At 34.2% G+C, this 15,669-nt stretch overlaps 1 protein-coding gene across 5 annotated transcripts in view; it reads right to left on the bottom strand.

The window, feature by feature from the left end:
* The window catches only part of Deup1 (deuterosome assembly protein 1), a 62,756-nt gene extending 49,012 nt beyond the window's left edge, over positions 1–13,744 (bottom strand). For 3 of the 5 annotated variants that reach the window (XM_026396124.2, XM_077797690.1, XM_077797691.1), the window contains exons 1-3: positions 13,580–13,744; positions 12,079–12,174; positions 4,640–4,771 (exon numbers count right to left, since the gene is read on the bottom strand). In XM_026396124.2, coding sequence (XP_026251909.2) covers positions 4,640–4,771; positions 12,079–12,174; positions 13,580–13,717 — 366 coding nt within the window. In that variant the 5' untranslated portion in view covers positions 13,718–13,744. The remainder of the gene's footprint in view (positions 1–4,639; positions 4,772–12,078; positions 12,175–13,579) is intronic. The other 2 variants (XM_077797688.1, XM_077797689.1) reach the window with 2 other exon arrangements.
* Positions 13,745–15,669: the final 1,925 nt, after the last annotated feature.

Raw genomic sequence — 15,669 nt, 5'->3', positions numbered from 1 at the left:
TTCGGCCTTTTTTGGGGGGGGGATAGCTTTATTTCACTTAGAATGATAGTCTCCAGTTCCATCCATTTACCAGCGAATTCCACAATTTCATTCTTCCTTTATGCCTGAGTAATATTCCATTGTGTATATACCACATTTTCTTTACCCATTCATCTGTTGAGGGGCATCTACTTTGGTTCCATAGCTTGGCTATTGTGAATTTAGCTGCTATAAACACTGATGTGGCTGCATCATTATAGTATGCCGATTTTAAGTCCTTTGGGTATAAGCCAAGTAGTGGGATAACTGGGTCAAATGGTGGTTCTATTTCAAGTTATCTGAGGAATCTCCATACTACTTTCCAAAAGTGGTTGCACCATTTGCAATCCCACCAGCAATGTATGAGTGTACCTTTTCCCCCATATCCTTGCCAACATTTATTGTTTTTTGGGAACAATACACTTTTGAATGATAAATGAGTGATAGAAGGAATCAAGGGAGAAATTTAACAATTCTTCAGCTAAAAGGAGAATAGTGATACAACATACCAGAACCTCTGGGACACTATGAACACAGTTCTAAGAGGTAGCTTTATAGCTATGAGTGCCTATGTAAGAAAATCAGAAAAATTCCAAATGATCAACCTAATGATGCATCTCAAGGCCCTTGAAAAAGAGAAACAAACCAATTCCAAATGCCATAGAAGAAAGGAAATAATTAAAATCAGAGCCACAATAAATGAAATTGAAAATTTAAAAAAGGATTGATAAACAAAGAGTTGTTTTTTAAAAGATAAACAAGATTGATAAGACTTTAGCCAAACTGAACAAAAGAAAAAGGGAGAAAACCCAAATTAATAAAATTAGAGATAAAAATGAGAAATCACCTTAGATATCACAGAAATCCAGTGGGACCCTAGGGAATATTTTAAAAATTTATATTCCAATAAACTGGAACACCTAGAGGAAATGTATACATTTCTAAACAAATCTGATCTGCCAAAACTGAATCAAGATGACATAGAAACCTAAACAGACCAATAACTAATAATGAGGTAGAAGCAGCAATAAAAAGCTTTCTAACACAGAAAAATCCCCGGATCAGATGGATTCTCAGCTGAATGCTTCCAAACTTTTAAAGAAATGATGCCAATACTCCTGAAATTATTCTATGAAATAGAAAAGGATGGAACACTTCCAGATTCATTCTCTGAAGCCAATATCACACTCATACCAAACCAGATAAGGACATCAAGAAAAGTATAGACCAATATCCCTGATAAACTTAGATGAAAAAATAATAAAATATTAGCAACAACATATTAAGAAGATTACATACAATGGCCAAGTTGGTTTTATTCCAGAGATGCAAGAATGGTATAATAAATGCAAATTAATAAATGTAATTAGTCACATAAATAGAATTTAGGACAAAAAATCACTTAGTCATCTCAATAAATACAAAGAAAGCCTTTGACAAAATTCAGCACCCATTCATAATAAAAAACACTGAAGAAATTAGGGATATAAGGAACCTACCTCAACATCATAGAGGCTACATATGAAAAACACAAATCAAACCTCATAGTAAATGAGGGAAAATTGAAAGCATTTCCTTTAAAATATAGGACAAGACAAGAATGTTTACTCTCACCACTTCTACTTAATATAGTGCTAGAAATTCTAGCAGCACAATTAGGTAAGAGAAGGAAGTGAAAGGAATAAAAATAGGAAAGGAAGATGTCAAATTTTACTATTTTAGACAATATGGTCTTGTATCTAGAAGATCAAAAAACTTCACCAATATATTGCTAGAGCTAATAAACAAATTTGGTAAAAACATCAGGTTACAAAATCAACATGTGAAAATCATTAGCTTCCTACATACCAACAATGAAGCTGCTGAGAAAGAAATCCAGAAAACAATTCCATTCACAATAGCATCAAACCAACCAACCAACCAACAAAAACCAACCCGAGAATAAATCTAACCAAGGAGGTAAAAGACCTCTACAATAAATCCATAGAACATTGAAGAATGAAATTGAAGAAGACCTCAGAAGATGAGAAGACCTATCATGTTCATAGACAGGCAGAATTAACATTGTTAAAATGGCCAGACTACCAAAAGCCATATACAGATTCAATGCAATTCTCATCAAAATACCAATGATATTCTTCAAAAATCTAGAAAAAAACAGTTCTAAAATTTATTTGGAAGAATAAAAGACCCAGAATTGCCAATACAATTCTAAGCCAAAAAGATAATGTTGGAAGCATCACAATATCTGACTTCAGATTATCCTACAGAGATATAGTAACAAAAACTGCATGGTACTGGCATAAAAATAGACACATAGACCAATAGTACAGAATAGAAGACACAGAGACAAACCCACACATCTTTAGTCATCTTGTCTTTGACAAAAACATACATTGGAGAAAAGACAGTCTTTTAAACAAATGGTGCTGAGAAAACAGGTTATCCATATGTAGAAGAATAAAACTAGACTCTTATCTCTCACCCTGCATAAAAATCAACTCAAAATGGATTAAAGACTAGGAATTAGAGCAGAAGCTATATAATTCTTAGAAGAAAGCATAGAGTCAACACTCTAGCATGTAGGCACAGGCAACATTTTCTAAATAGGACCCTTAAATCTCAGGAAATAATGCCAAGAGTTAATAAATGGGATGGCATCAAATTCAAAAACTTCTGCACAGCAAAGGAAACAATAAAGAATATGAAGAGAGAACCTAAAGAATGGGAGAAAATCTTTTCTAGCTACTCTTCTGACAGAGGGTTAATATATAGAATATATAAAGAACTTAAAAAACCTTACACCAAAAATCAAATAACTCAATTAATAAATGGACAACATGAATAAATGAGATACTTATCAAAATATTACAAATAATAGCCAACAAATACAAGAAAAATCTCAGCATTATTATCAATTAGTGAAATTCAAATCAAAACTACACTGAAATTGCATGTGACATCAGTCAGAATGTTAGTCATCAAGAAAACATATAATAAAAAATGCTAGAGATAATTTGGAGAAAAAGGAACACTTTTACACTGTTACTGGATTATAAATTAGTAAAACCACTATGGAAATCAGTATGGAGTTTCCTCAAGAGGCTAGCATCAAACTACCATATGACCCAGCAGTACCACTCCTCAGTATTTATCCTAGAATTAAAGTCATTGTACCTCTACAGTGATACGTGCATACCCACGTTTATAGCAGTACAATTCACAATACCCAAACTATGGAACCAATCTAGGTATCCATCAGCAGATGAATGGATAAAGAAATTGCTGTATGTATACACAATGGCATTTTATTCAGCCATAAAGAAAATGAATTGATGTCATTTTCAGGAAAATGGAACTAGAGATCATTATGTTAAGCAAAATAAGTCAAACTCAGAAGGTTAAGGGTTGTATATTTTCTCTCATGTGTAGAAGCAAGAAAGGGAAAGTAACAACAACAACAAAAAAATGGCGGGGGTGGATCTCATGGAAATCAAAGGGATAAGAGTAGTGGAAAGGGACCAAGGGGTCGAAGATGGGGACGGAAGGGGAAAGTACTGGGGGTGATATTGGCCAGAACATTGTTATATTGGTACTGAGTGTATATACAAATGTGTAACAACAAATCCCGTCAGTATGTACAACTACAATGCACCAATAAAAATATGGGGGAAGAAGATCTTGGAGCAGAAGGATCGTTAATTTAAGGGTAAGATGATGGCTTATGAAAGAGGGTAATGACAACCAGATAGGAAGAAAGGCAAGGGGGGCAAATATGGGCTAAAGTATGAAGAATAAATAAAAAGGAGAGATTCCACAAAGTTATCTAACCTTGATGATTGGGAGGTACAGGATCATCATCAATCAATGAGTTGGAAAATGAGGTCATTGGCTAGGGGTGGGGATGCTGAGGTTTAGGACTTGGGAAAAATGAAATAAACTGAGATAATGTGAGGGTCAGCTTGAGGCCATTAAAAATAATTGAGCAGCACTGGGAACATAGCTAATGTCATGTGATAGAAATTTACAGTAGAATCTATGGGCTCTTACATGACCTGTAGCAGGAACACTCAAGAGCATAAAGAAACAAAATAGCTGGTTTTTAAGGTTGGAAAGCGCAAAGAGGGAGAACAAGTACAACTGCAGCCTGAGTCATTTTAGAGACTGAGAGTTTAGAAGTCCTGGGTGATGTGGGGTGACTTAATTAGAGTGGTGCTTTACCTTTAAGGAAAAAACCCTGAAACTTCAAGCCCTGCTCTGAAACTGTTTTGAGGATTCATTGGGATTTAAGTACCTAATAGTTAAATGGCCACTAAAAGATTTATTAGATATTCGCTTTAACTGACCCCAGGGGTGTCCTTCAATTTCACTCAACAGCTGCAGTTTCTTTGAACTTTTTTCTTTTTTTGGCTCTCCCACAATGCTGATCTATATAAATGATACATAAATCAAAGTGATGTTTTAATTCACTAAGTGCTTGAGGGGAAGGTGCACTGGAAATACAGATATTCCACGAGAGCTGATTTGTTACCCCAGCTGTACATGCCACTCTGTACTCTACACACAGCCACATGGAAACCAATCCTAATGCACACAAAGAAACTAAGGAAAGATCTCTTACCTCTAATTTTTGGTTTAAATTGCTCAGTTCAAAGGGCACTTCTTCTTTATGAGGTATTTCTTTTCGGTGAACTTTGTTTTGTTTCATCTGATGTAATCTCAGTTTCTCAAAGCTATTTGTTAGTTTGGAAAACTGTAAATTATAGAAAACACTAACATTTTACTATTCACAGTTATTTCTAGCTTGATTTCACAATATTTCTTTTCTTGTGTACCTCTTCAAAAATTTAAGTCATGATTTGAAAGTGCAGTAAAGCTTAAATGTTCCAATTAGTGGAGATAGAACCAGTTATTAAAACTCAATTATTGAAGCTGAACATGATTCATCTTTGATGTAAATTTGGGAATTCATTAACTGCACAATTAAACAATGATTCATTTGATAAATGTTTTGTTCAGATTTGTTTTAACCATATGTAGTAAAGCCCACAATTTTGAAAAACTAAGTTTTTTCTTACTTTTATTTAGTGTCATCTTGTGTTGACAGTTTTAATTTCAGTAACTCAATCTACAAAATAAACAGTTTATGCTTCATTCATGAAAACCTAATATTTAATTTAAAATAATACTTCCTATAGGCATCATCAACTTCTGTGAGGAAATTTCTATTTTTTTTAGTGAAATAATTACAGGTTCACAGGAAGTTGCAAAGTTATTACAGAGTGGTTCTGGTTTTAAAAAACTGTTTTACCTAGTTTATCCAAATATTTACACCTTATTGAACTACAGTAAAACATCAACCCCAGGAAGGTAAAACTGGTCCAATATGTGTGTATGATTTAATGCCACTTTATCACATGTGGGGATTTGAGAGACCACAAGTATAAATAATATTCAGGACTAGGACTTAAGGGTATAGATCAGTGGTTACACATAAAGTTCTGGGTTCAAACTCCAGAGCCACCCCCCCAAAGAAAACAAAAACAAAAACAAAAACCCCCAAAACAGAACTATTTAATCTTCACAAAGATCTCATTCATGGTACCCCTTTAGAGTCTCACTTATTTCCCTCATTTCTTATCCTGCCAACTACTAATCTGTTTTCCATCTATATAATTTGTTACTTTGACTATTGTAAAATGAAATCATATAATACATAACTATTGAAATTGAAATTTTTTTACTCAATTTAATGTCCTTGAGATTCATGTATATTTCAATAGATTGTCATTTTCATTGCTGAGTAGTATTCCATGATATGAATGTATAACAGTTTGTTTAACCATTCACGTAGATTGAATGTTTTTTTTTAAATATTTTCTATTTTGGGGCTGGTACAAATAAAACTGTAAACAACTATGTCTATATTTTCTGATATTGAAGTAACCATTTCTGGGTTTTTTCCTCATAAAATTCTACTGAGGTATATTCCTATTACATAGCTATACCCCATTTTGTTTACCATTCATCAATTGATGGACATTTGAGTTATTTTTACTTTTGAATATTATGAACAATGCTGCTATGAACACTGGTATATAAGTTCTTGTGTGGATATATGTTTTCATTTCTCTTGGGTGTACACTTAGGAGTGAAATTGCTGGCTCCTAAAGTAAGCTAAGTTTGACTTTTTGAGGAATAACCTGTTTTCCAAAGTGGCTGCACTATTGTCCATTCTCACTCAAAATGTATAGAGTTCCAATTTCTCCATATTTCACCAACACTTGTTATTGTCTGTATTATTAATATTATTTATTATTATTCCTAGTCATATGAAGGGGTATCTTATTATGTTTTTTTTGTTGTTCTTCTTCTTCTTTTTAGATATACATGACAGTACAGAGTATTTTGACATATATACATGGAGTTTAACTTATCCAAATTAGGATCCCAATCTTGTGGTTGTACATGACATAGAGTTACACTGGTCATGTATTCATATATAAGGGTAGAAAAATTATGTCCAATTCATTCTACTCTCTTTCCAATTCCCATCCCTCCTCCCTTTTTTTCATTTAAGTTTGTGTAATCAAATGGACTTCTAATCTTCCTCCTTGTCCTCTCCCTTGTTGTGGGTTAGCATCCACATATCAGATATTTGACCTTTGGTTTTTTGGGGATTGTTTTATTTCACTTAGCATGATAGCCTCCAGTTCCATCCATTTACCAGCAAATGCCATAATTTCTTTCTTCTTTATGCCTGAATAAATAATATTCTATTGAGTATATATATCATATTTTCTTTATCCATTCATCTGTTGAATGTTTTTTTCCCTCATAAAATTTTACTGAGGTATATATACTTACTTTAGTTCCATAGCTTAGCTATTGTTAATTGAGCTGCCATAAACATTGATGTAGCTGCACCACTAAAGTATGCTGATTTTAAGTCCTTTGGGTATAGAGGGAGGAGTGGGATAGCTGGGTCAAGTGGTGGTTCCATTCCAAGTTTTCTGAGGAATTTTCACACTGCTTTCCAAAGTGTTTGCACCACTTTGCAGTCCCACCAGCAATGTGTAAGTGTACCTTTTTCCTCACAATATCACTAACATTTATTATTGCTTGTATTCTTGATAATTGCCATTCTGACTGGAGTAAGATGAAATCTGTGTACTTTCAGTTTGCATTTCTCTAATTGCTAGAGATGTTGAACATTTTTTCATATATTTGCTGACCATTCATGTTTCTTCTTCTGTGAAGTACCTGTCCACTTCCTTTGCCCATTTGTTGATTGGGTTTTTTCTTGTTATTGTTTGACTTGGTGTTAAGTTTTTGAGTTCTTCATATATCCTAAAGATTAATTCTCTTTGTGAGATGCAGGTGGCAAAGATTTTCTTCCATTCTGTAGGTTCTCTCTTCATATTCCTGTTTTCTTTGCTGTGAAGAAGCTTTTTAGTTTGATACCATACTATTTATTGATTTTATTTCTTGTGCTTTAGTAATCTTATTGAGTAAGTTAGTTACTAAGTCAACATAATGGAGAGTTGGGCCTACTTTTTCTTCTAATAAGTGTAGGGTCTCTGGTATAATGCCTGGGTCCTGATCCACTTTGAGTTGACTTTTGTGCAGGATGAGAGATAAGTGTTCATTTCATTCTATTATATATGGATTTCCAGTTTCCTCAGCACCATTTATTGAAAGGGCTATCTTTCCCACAATGTATGTTTATGGCACCTTTGTCTAGTGTGAGATAACTATATTTATATGGGTTTGTCTCTGTGTCTTCTATTCTTTACCTATGGTCTCATGTCTATTTTGGTGCCAATACCATGCCGTTTTTGTTACCAAAGCTCTGTAGTATAATTTAAGGTCTGGTATTGTGATGCCTCCTGCTTCACTTTTTTTAGTAAGGATTACTTTGGCTATTCTGGGTCTTTTATTTTTCCAAATGAATTTCATGACTTTTTTCTATTTCTATGAATAACATCATTGGAATTTTAATAGGAATTGCATTATACCTGTATAGCATTTTTGGTAGTATAGCCATTTTGAAAATGTTAATTCTGCCTATCCAGGAGCATGGGATATCTTTCCATCTTCAAAGGTCTTCTTCCATTTCTTTCTTTAGTGTTCTATACTTTTCATTTTAGAGGACTTTCACCTCCTTGGTTAGATTTATTTCTTGTTTTTCTTTTGATGCTATTGTGAATAAAATTGTTTTCCTGATTTCTTTCTTGGCAGCTTTATTTTTGGTATGAAGGAAGGTAATGATTTTTGCATGTTAATTACATCTGCTACTTTGCCAAATTTGTTTATTTGCTCTGGAAGTCTTTTGATGTAGTTTGATTGACTTTTCCTTAATGACTAATGATGTTGAACATTTTTTTAATGTGAATATTGTTCATTTGTATACATTCTTTGGAGAAATGTCTATTTATCTTTGTCCACTTTAAAATTTTGTCATTTGTCTTTTTATTATTGACTAGCATTATGGGGTGGATATGGTCTGAGTGTGTCCCCCAAAGGTTCATGTGCTGAATTGGTTCTTAGCCTGATGATGCTGACAGATGGTGGAACCTTTAAGAAGTGATGCTTAGTGGAAGGTGATGAGGTTGTTAGGGCTACTTTCCTTGAAGGGATTAATGTAGTTCTTACAGGACCCTGCTTAATTCCTAATAGAGTTGTTATAAAAAGAACAAGTCTAGCTTCTGAATCTCTCTGGCTTTCTATTTTTCCAGGTGATTGCTCTCAGGGGCAGACTTCCACCATTGTGATGCCATCCATCATGTTTTGACACATCCAAGGGAGCCCTTACCAGAGGCCATAAGAGGGGCAATGGGGTTGCCTGATCTTGGATTTTCAGCTTCTAAAACTGAAATATTATATAAACCACTTATAAAATTCCCAGTCTCAGGTATTTTGTTATAGTGATGGGTAATGAAATAATAAAACATCATGTTCTTTTATTCTGCCCCATTTACAATATAATTGTCTTAAGTGTTTCCTCTATATCCTCCATATTAAGAAATACCTTAAATATAGCTGTGATTTTTTTATAATCAAACAACAGGAAACTCAAAAGAAGAAAAAAGTATATTGCTATTTTCCTACTTTTTTTTCTTCTAATGTTTTCCCTTCCTGATGTCTTCAGAATTATTTATTATTTTTCTTCTGCAAAGAGAAAACCCTTAAGCCATTCTTTTAGGGTAGGTCTACTAACGACAAATGCTCCGAGTTTTCCTTCATTTGACAATGTCTTGATCTCCCTTCATTTCTGAAGGATATTTTCACTGAGCATACAATTCTGTGCTCTTTCAGCATTTGAAATAAGTTGTCCCAACTTGCTTCTGGCCTCCATGGTTTCTGATGAGAGATCTATTATGTGAATTTGTTTTAAGGTGTCATTTCCCTCTTGTTGCTTCCAAATTTTTTGTTGTGGTTTGTTTCTTTCTTTCATGGTTTTCAGAACTTTGACTATGATAAGTCTTGCCATTGATTCCCCTGGGTTTATCCTGTGTGATGTTTACTCAATTTCTTGAAAATTTGGAACTTTCCAGGTACTATTTTTTTTAAATACTTTCCCACCTTTTCCTCTCCTTCTGAAATTCTGATGATGTGAACTTTCAGACTTTTGTCATAATATTGCATGTCCCCTAAGGGTTTATTTTCTTTTAGTCTTTCTGCTGTTCACATGGGGTAATTCTTATGTACTTATAGCCTATCTTTCCTACTGACCATTCCCTTTGTCTTCAACATTTTGAACCCCTCCACTAATTTTTTTAGTCTGATTACTTTATTTTTCAGCTATAAAATTTCTAACTAGTTCTTTAGATTTAAATTTATTTGCTACAACTTTCTAATTTTTTGTTCATTTCAAGCTTGTTTGTAATTACTCATTAAAACATTTTTAATAGCTACTTTCAAATCCTTGTCAGATAATTCTAACATCTGTATGATCTTGACATTGGCATCTATTGATGATGTTTTCTTATTCAACTTGAGATTTTCCTGTTTTTTGCTATCATGAAGCATTTTCTATTGAAACTTGGAAATTTGGGGTATTGTGTCATGAGACTCTGAATTTTATTTAAATTGTGTTTTAGCCATTCTAGTCTGACAATGTTCCTTCAGGGACCACCTTGTTATTGCCAGGTGGTAGTAGAAGTCCAGGTCTTGAGCTACTTCCACTGGTACCCAGAGGGAGATGCACCTTATTCCTGTAAGTGGGATTGAGAGTTTAGGGACCTCTAGCCTTTAGCTGAGGGAGGGTCATGAGTTCCTTCCTACTGCTTCTCATATGGCCATCTGTGCAGCGATACTCTAGTGATGGTGGTGAACTTGTTAGCACTAAGCAGTAACTGATCACAAGGTTCCTTGTCATACTATGAGAATGACGGGGAGGGACACCATATTACCATGAAGTGGGTGTAGAGACTAGGCTCCATATGGTTTCCAGTGACACGATTGGTTTAGGAAGGCCATTACTGCTGGTGATGAAAATCCAGGCCTCCCACTCAGTCTGCTCACATCTCCCAGGCAAGGGGCTCAGGCTACTTTGTTATAGCCTGGAGAGGTGGAGGTCTGGGTTTTCCACTCAGCACTTGTTGGTGGGGGTGGGGGTGGGGCTGTCTTACCTGTGGTGTTTGGGTGGAGTGGAGCAGTAAATGTATAAGAGTGTTTGATGTTGCCTCTTTCCTGGTCTTTTGGCTAAAGACAACAGGCTTCTGCTAGGCTTGTTTGCACCCACTGGTGTGTCTAATTTGCTAGCTTCTCTATCACCTAGTCTGGAGTAGATAAGGAAAAAAGAAACCCTAGGGAATTCACTGCTGTGTCATTCTTTGGGTCCCAGGGTTTTCAACCAATCTATCTTTTCTCCCCACTTCTCAGAGTCTTATGTTGTTTTTAACTGTATTCAGGAGGATTATAGGAAAAGTACTTATAGCCTATCTTTCCAGAAACAAAAGTCTCAAATAGTGATTTGATGTTTATATTGTTATATTCATAGAAAAAACCCAGTTGGTTTACTTAAGGTTTAAATCTTAGGGTTTTAGCTAGGAAAAACTATGCATAATTTCATAACTCGGACACAATTAGTGGCTGTTACTTAAATTATAGGCAAAATGTCCAGGTAGATTATCTAATAAATGTCATATAAGATTAAGTCTGATATGAGCATACCAGTTAAGTGATATCAAATCGTTTCATATTCCAGTATTAATGGCCAAATAAGGAGAAACATTAAATAATTTGGGCTCTATTAACAAGATTATCATATATGAAATCTTTGTACTCCAAGAAAAGTTAGTTATAAAGTGAATCAATCAAACCATATTTCCCATTGATTCATTTCCTAGTTTAAGCAAGGACGTAGCTAGCATCTGCTAGATTTGAGATGTCCAGATGATTACTGCCCTGTGTGATAACTGTGGTAAGGAAAGAAGACTTTTGCTTGCCAGTACAGTAGGAAAGAATTTGGTATTCCTCTCATGACATATGAAGAAGCACTATCACTTATGAAATAGCCTTACCAGTAATAAAGACCAGTTTTATTCTTTTAATTATTGATTTCATTATAGCAAGCTTCCACATTACAAATTTCCATAGAATTTAAGACATCCCTATTAGGTAGTAATAACCATGAAAGATAGTTTTGGTTTTTTGCTTCCCATTCACACAGCTAATAATTCTAATTTATTTAATCAACAAGCCTCTGTAGACCTAGAAAGCTATTTGTTTAGCACTGTGCTAACAGTTAAAGGACACAGAAGGTATAAACAACTGACAATTTAGTAAAAGGGACAAAATCAGTATATAAACAATGACAGGGGCAAACATATAATTAAACATGTAATTAAAATATACGAACAATCAGTTTTAATAAAATTAACACACTTTTATAGGAAAAACATATCAGAATGATACTGGCCAAATTATATTGTTATATTGTATGCATGTATGAATATAGCAAATCCCATCATTATGTAAAATTATAATATAGGCACAAAAATGTGGGAAAAAATATCAAAATGTTTAACACTAAATTGTAACAAGTTTTCTTACTTGAGCTTTTAGGGTTTGTAGTTGTCCTTCATAATTCTGAGTCATTGCTAAATTACATTTTTCCAGACTGTCCAACTTCTGTCGAAGTAATCCCACCTGCAGTAAGAATAAATTTTAATTTTGCTTTCTCTAAATTTTGCCTGACAAAATCAGAAAATGTGCAAAAGAGAGCATAATTTAAATAAAACTGCTGTACCAGACCAAGAATAAATATTTGTACTGCAGTTCTTAAAATAGCTATTAATAATTAAATTCACAAAACCCAAACATTGCCAGCACTATTCCAACAGATATACATTATGACAGTGCAATATGGATATTTAACAAAAGATCCTTATCACCATCACATTTTAAACTAAGATTTAGAACTTACTTACTTTGCATTATCTTTTGGGGAAATTATATCATCAATACTTAGGCAAAACCTCTACTAGCATAATTCATTTTTTTCCTGCCTGCAAAGTAAGCTCTGCTTTAGTGGTGCTATAAACAGCTGTTACATTTTTATAAGAATGAACATATTAAAAAGAAAAATGGCTACGGACAGTTGTTAGGATTTGGCTTATTAAATTTGTCTGCTTAAAATGTAGGTAAGGCAACTGTTTACATATCTGTGTTCTTACAGGTATAGAAGTAAGAGAATAATCCCTTGCATATGCCAGGACTGATAACTTCCTCTTAGGAGAAAGGAAACTAGATCCCCAAAACTAAGGTAACCATGCCAAATGATAATATAGTTAACTATGCAAATAACAAGATCTATTGAAAGGCCAATAAAGGTAGAAAAGTAGCCAATGAATAAATTAACTGATGAAGTTTTAATATATGATTAGTAAACATTTCTCTTATGCTTCATTCACTAACCTCACCCCCTTGCCAAATACAGACACACACAAGTCAGTGCTAGGTAAGGCATATGGTTTTCCTGAACTTCCCAGGCCTAAGAACTCTCTCACATTCTCTGACCACCAGTTTGGCAATGAGCAGCCCAGCTGGGTCTGAGGGAGATCCTGGAGGGTGGGTGCCTCAGCTGCACACACATCTTAACCATACTCTATTCTTCTTTGTCCTACCACAATCAATTCTTACACCTAATTTTCAGGAAGTATTTTTCTCCCAGATTAGAGGAGGCAAATGCTTTTGAACTCTGCCTTGAAGAAAGACACAGTTTTGATAGCCACTTCTTTGTTTCTATAGTAGCAAGCATTTACATCTTTGTTTGGAAACAATATTTATTTCACATATACAGTAATTTTTTTTTACTTTTATAGATGGCATTGACACTATATGACCATCTTCATCAGTAAGTATCTATGGATTTATTCTCTATGCTTATTTCTTAGAGTACATTAAGCATAGTATTTGTTGGCAGAATGTCAAGTAATAAATGCTGTTGCAGATGCCTGAGTAAAAGTATCTATAATGAAAAATGTTATAATACAATAAATATTATTTGTAAGAGTCTGATGAATTATGATTTATTAATACACGCATTAAGTACCTCTTGACCTTTCTGATCCAAACAAGTTTGTGCATTTGCCAACTCTTGATCCCGAAGATCTAATCGTGTCTCCAAAGCCCTCATCTTTCTTTCCCAATCCAATTTCTTGTTGCTTACCATGATGTCAATTTGTTCCATTAATTCCTGAAGCTCAGCCTCACAAGGAGAAGCTCTGGCAATTGTAGAAAAGTAAAATACATTTTAAAAGACTGAATTGTGGGGGCAAGAAAAATTATTAATTACTTGGTCTAGCTTGATCATTTTCTCAAATTATTCAATTATTTAAATAGGAAGAAGTCTAAAAGCTAGAGGTTAATTTTTTAAATTAAAACTAAAAGCTAATTTCAGAGCTAGTAGTATATATACACTTAATTTTTAAAAATAATGTTTCTAGAGTGGACTAATTATGAAAACTGGTAAGATTTAGCTGAAGGATTGTTACAAGTAAGTATATATGTACCTCTGTCTCATGTGTGTATGTGTGTGTGTGTGTGTGTGTGTGTGTAACTGTCCACACATCTTAAGAAGATTTTAGAGGCAAATTGGGACATCAAAAGAGCAAACCTGAGCTAGAGAGGACCAGATTCATGAGTACTAACTATGCTGTCATACTGCTTCTCAAAAATGGGGAACCTGGGCATGATGTCTATTTGGAAGAAATTTTGATCAGACAGGTGTGGACAGTGTAGCATAAGTCTTTAGACAATGGGAATACTATAAGTGATATAGATGGCATTGTATTTGGTCTAGAAAGGTCTATTGAGGTTGAAACTTGGTAACAGTGAATATTATAGACACTGAAATCTGGGAAGAAGACAGATTGCTAGGTCTTCTCAGTACTGGGTTCTTTTTCTAGAAAGTTGAATCTTCACAGAGAGTCCAGTCTCTTAGACTGGATAAGCAGGTGGATATTAAGACCTCAGACTTCAGTCGAGGGTCACAAAAATATCCTTATTAGGAAAGTGAATTATTTCATCATTCATTTCAATGGTGTTTATCAAGCTTCTAATACATTATTGCAGTAGAGAGGAGGGCAGGAGGAGAGGCAAGTGTGAAATAACATTTCCCCATTTAGTTTAACCAAATCAGAATTTTAGGGCTAAATAAGGATTATTTAACATTTTGGAAAAAAATAAAAATAAAAATGAGACCCACAGAGGCCCAAGGTCACACACAGCTTAATTGTTCAAAGAGCTGGATCCTAGGCAGCTATTTCTTACCTTTCATGCCTTCCTGTATATCACACAGCAGAAGACATGGTGTTATGGACAAGAACATGTTTAAAAAATAGAGCAGAAATTCATTCCATTACAATAGGGTTAGAAACAGGTGTCAGAACCTAATGGATTCAGAATCCGAAATCATTTCCTAAAATACCCAGAATCATCCTGGTTTATTCAACAATGTATTTACTGATTTTGATATCAGAGAGGTTTTAAGTACTATGAGACTTCAAAGTGCCATTTTGAAGTCTCATAGTAGTCCTGCAATAAGGCCCCAAAGCTTTTTCAACTTTAACTTAACACCTAAACCAAATCTGAGGAAATACAGCATACTAATTCCTCTATAAATAATTTGATTTATTTGAATTTAAATTATGATATAGAGCAAAAGTACAGAACTGGCCTGGTGTTCTCACAACTTTTTGTTGTTGTTATCAGGTATCATCATTTCCTACACATACATTTTGTATATTTCTTTTACTAGTTAAGCTCTGGAAAAAGGGGACTTTATCAGTTTGGTTCATCTCTATCTCACCAGAACCTAGTGCAATACCCTAGCACATATTAGATACTCAATAAAACTTTGAAAAAAGAATAAATGAGCTATTTTTTCATTACTGTCTCCTTGGAATATAGGAATGCCCCATGCTAATACATAAAAATGCAGGCCTAGAGTGTGGACATAATGTAATCTACCCAATTAATTTTATTAAATAATTTATTTATTAAATAATTAATTATTAAATAAGTGAATGAGTGGCTTACTTCCTGGTTATGACAATGGTATAAAAAAGTTAGAATATTAGACTCTCAGGTGGAAGGACTCTTACAAACCATCTAGTCGAACTGCTTTTACAGTGTGTGCAT

The sequence above is a fragment of the Urocitellus parryii genome, chromosome 4 (assembly GCF_045843805.1).
Source record: "Urocitellus parryii isolate mUroPar1 chromosome 4, mUroPar1.hap1, whole genome shotgun sequence".
NCBI lineage: Eukaryota > Metazoa > Chordata > Mammalia > Rodentia > Sciuridae > Urocitellus > Urocitellus parryii.
This window is presented reverse-complemented; position numbering and strand designations above follow the sequence as displayed.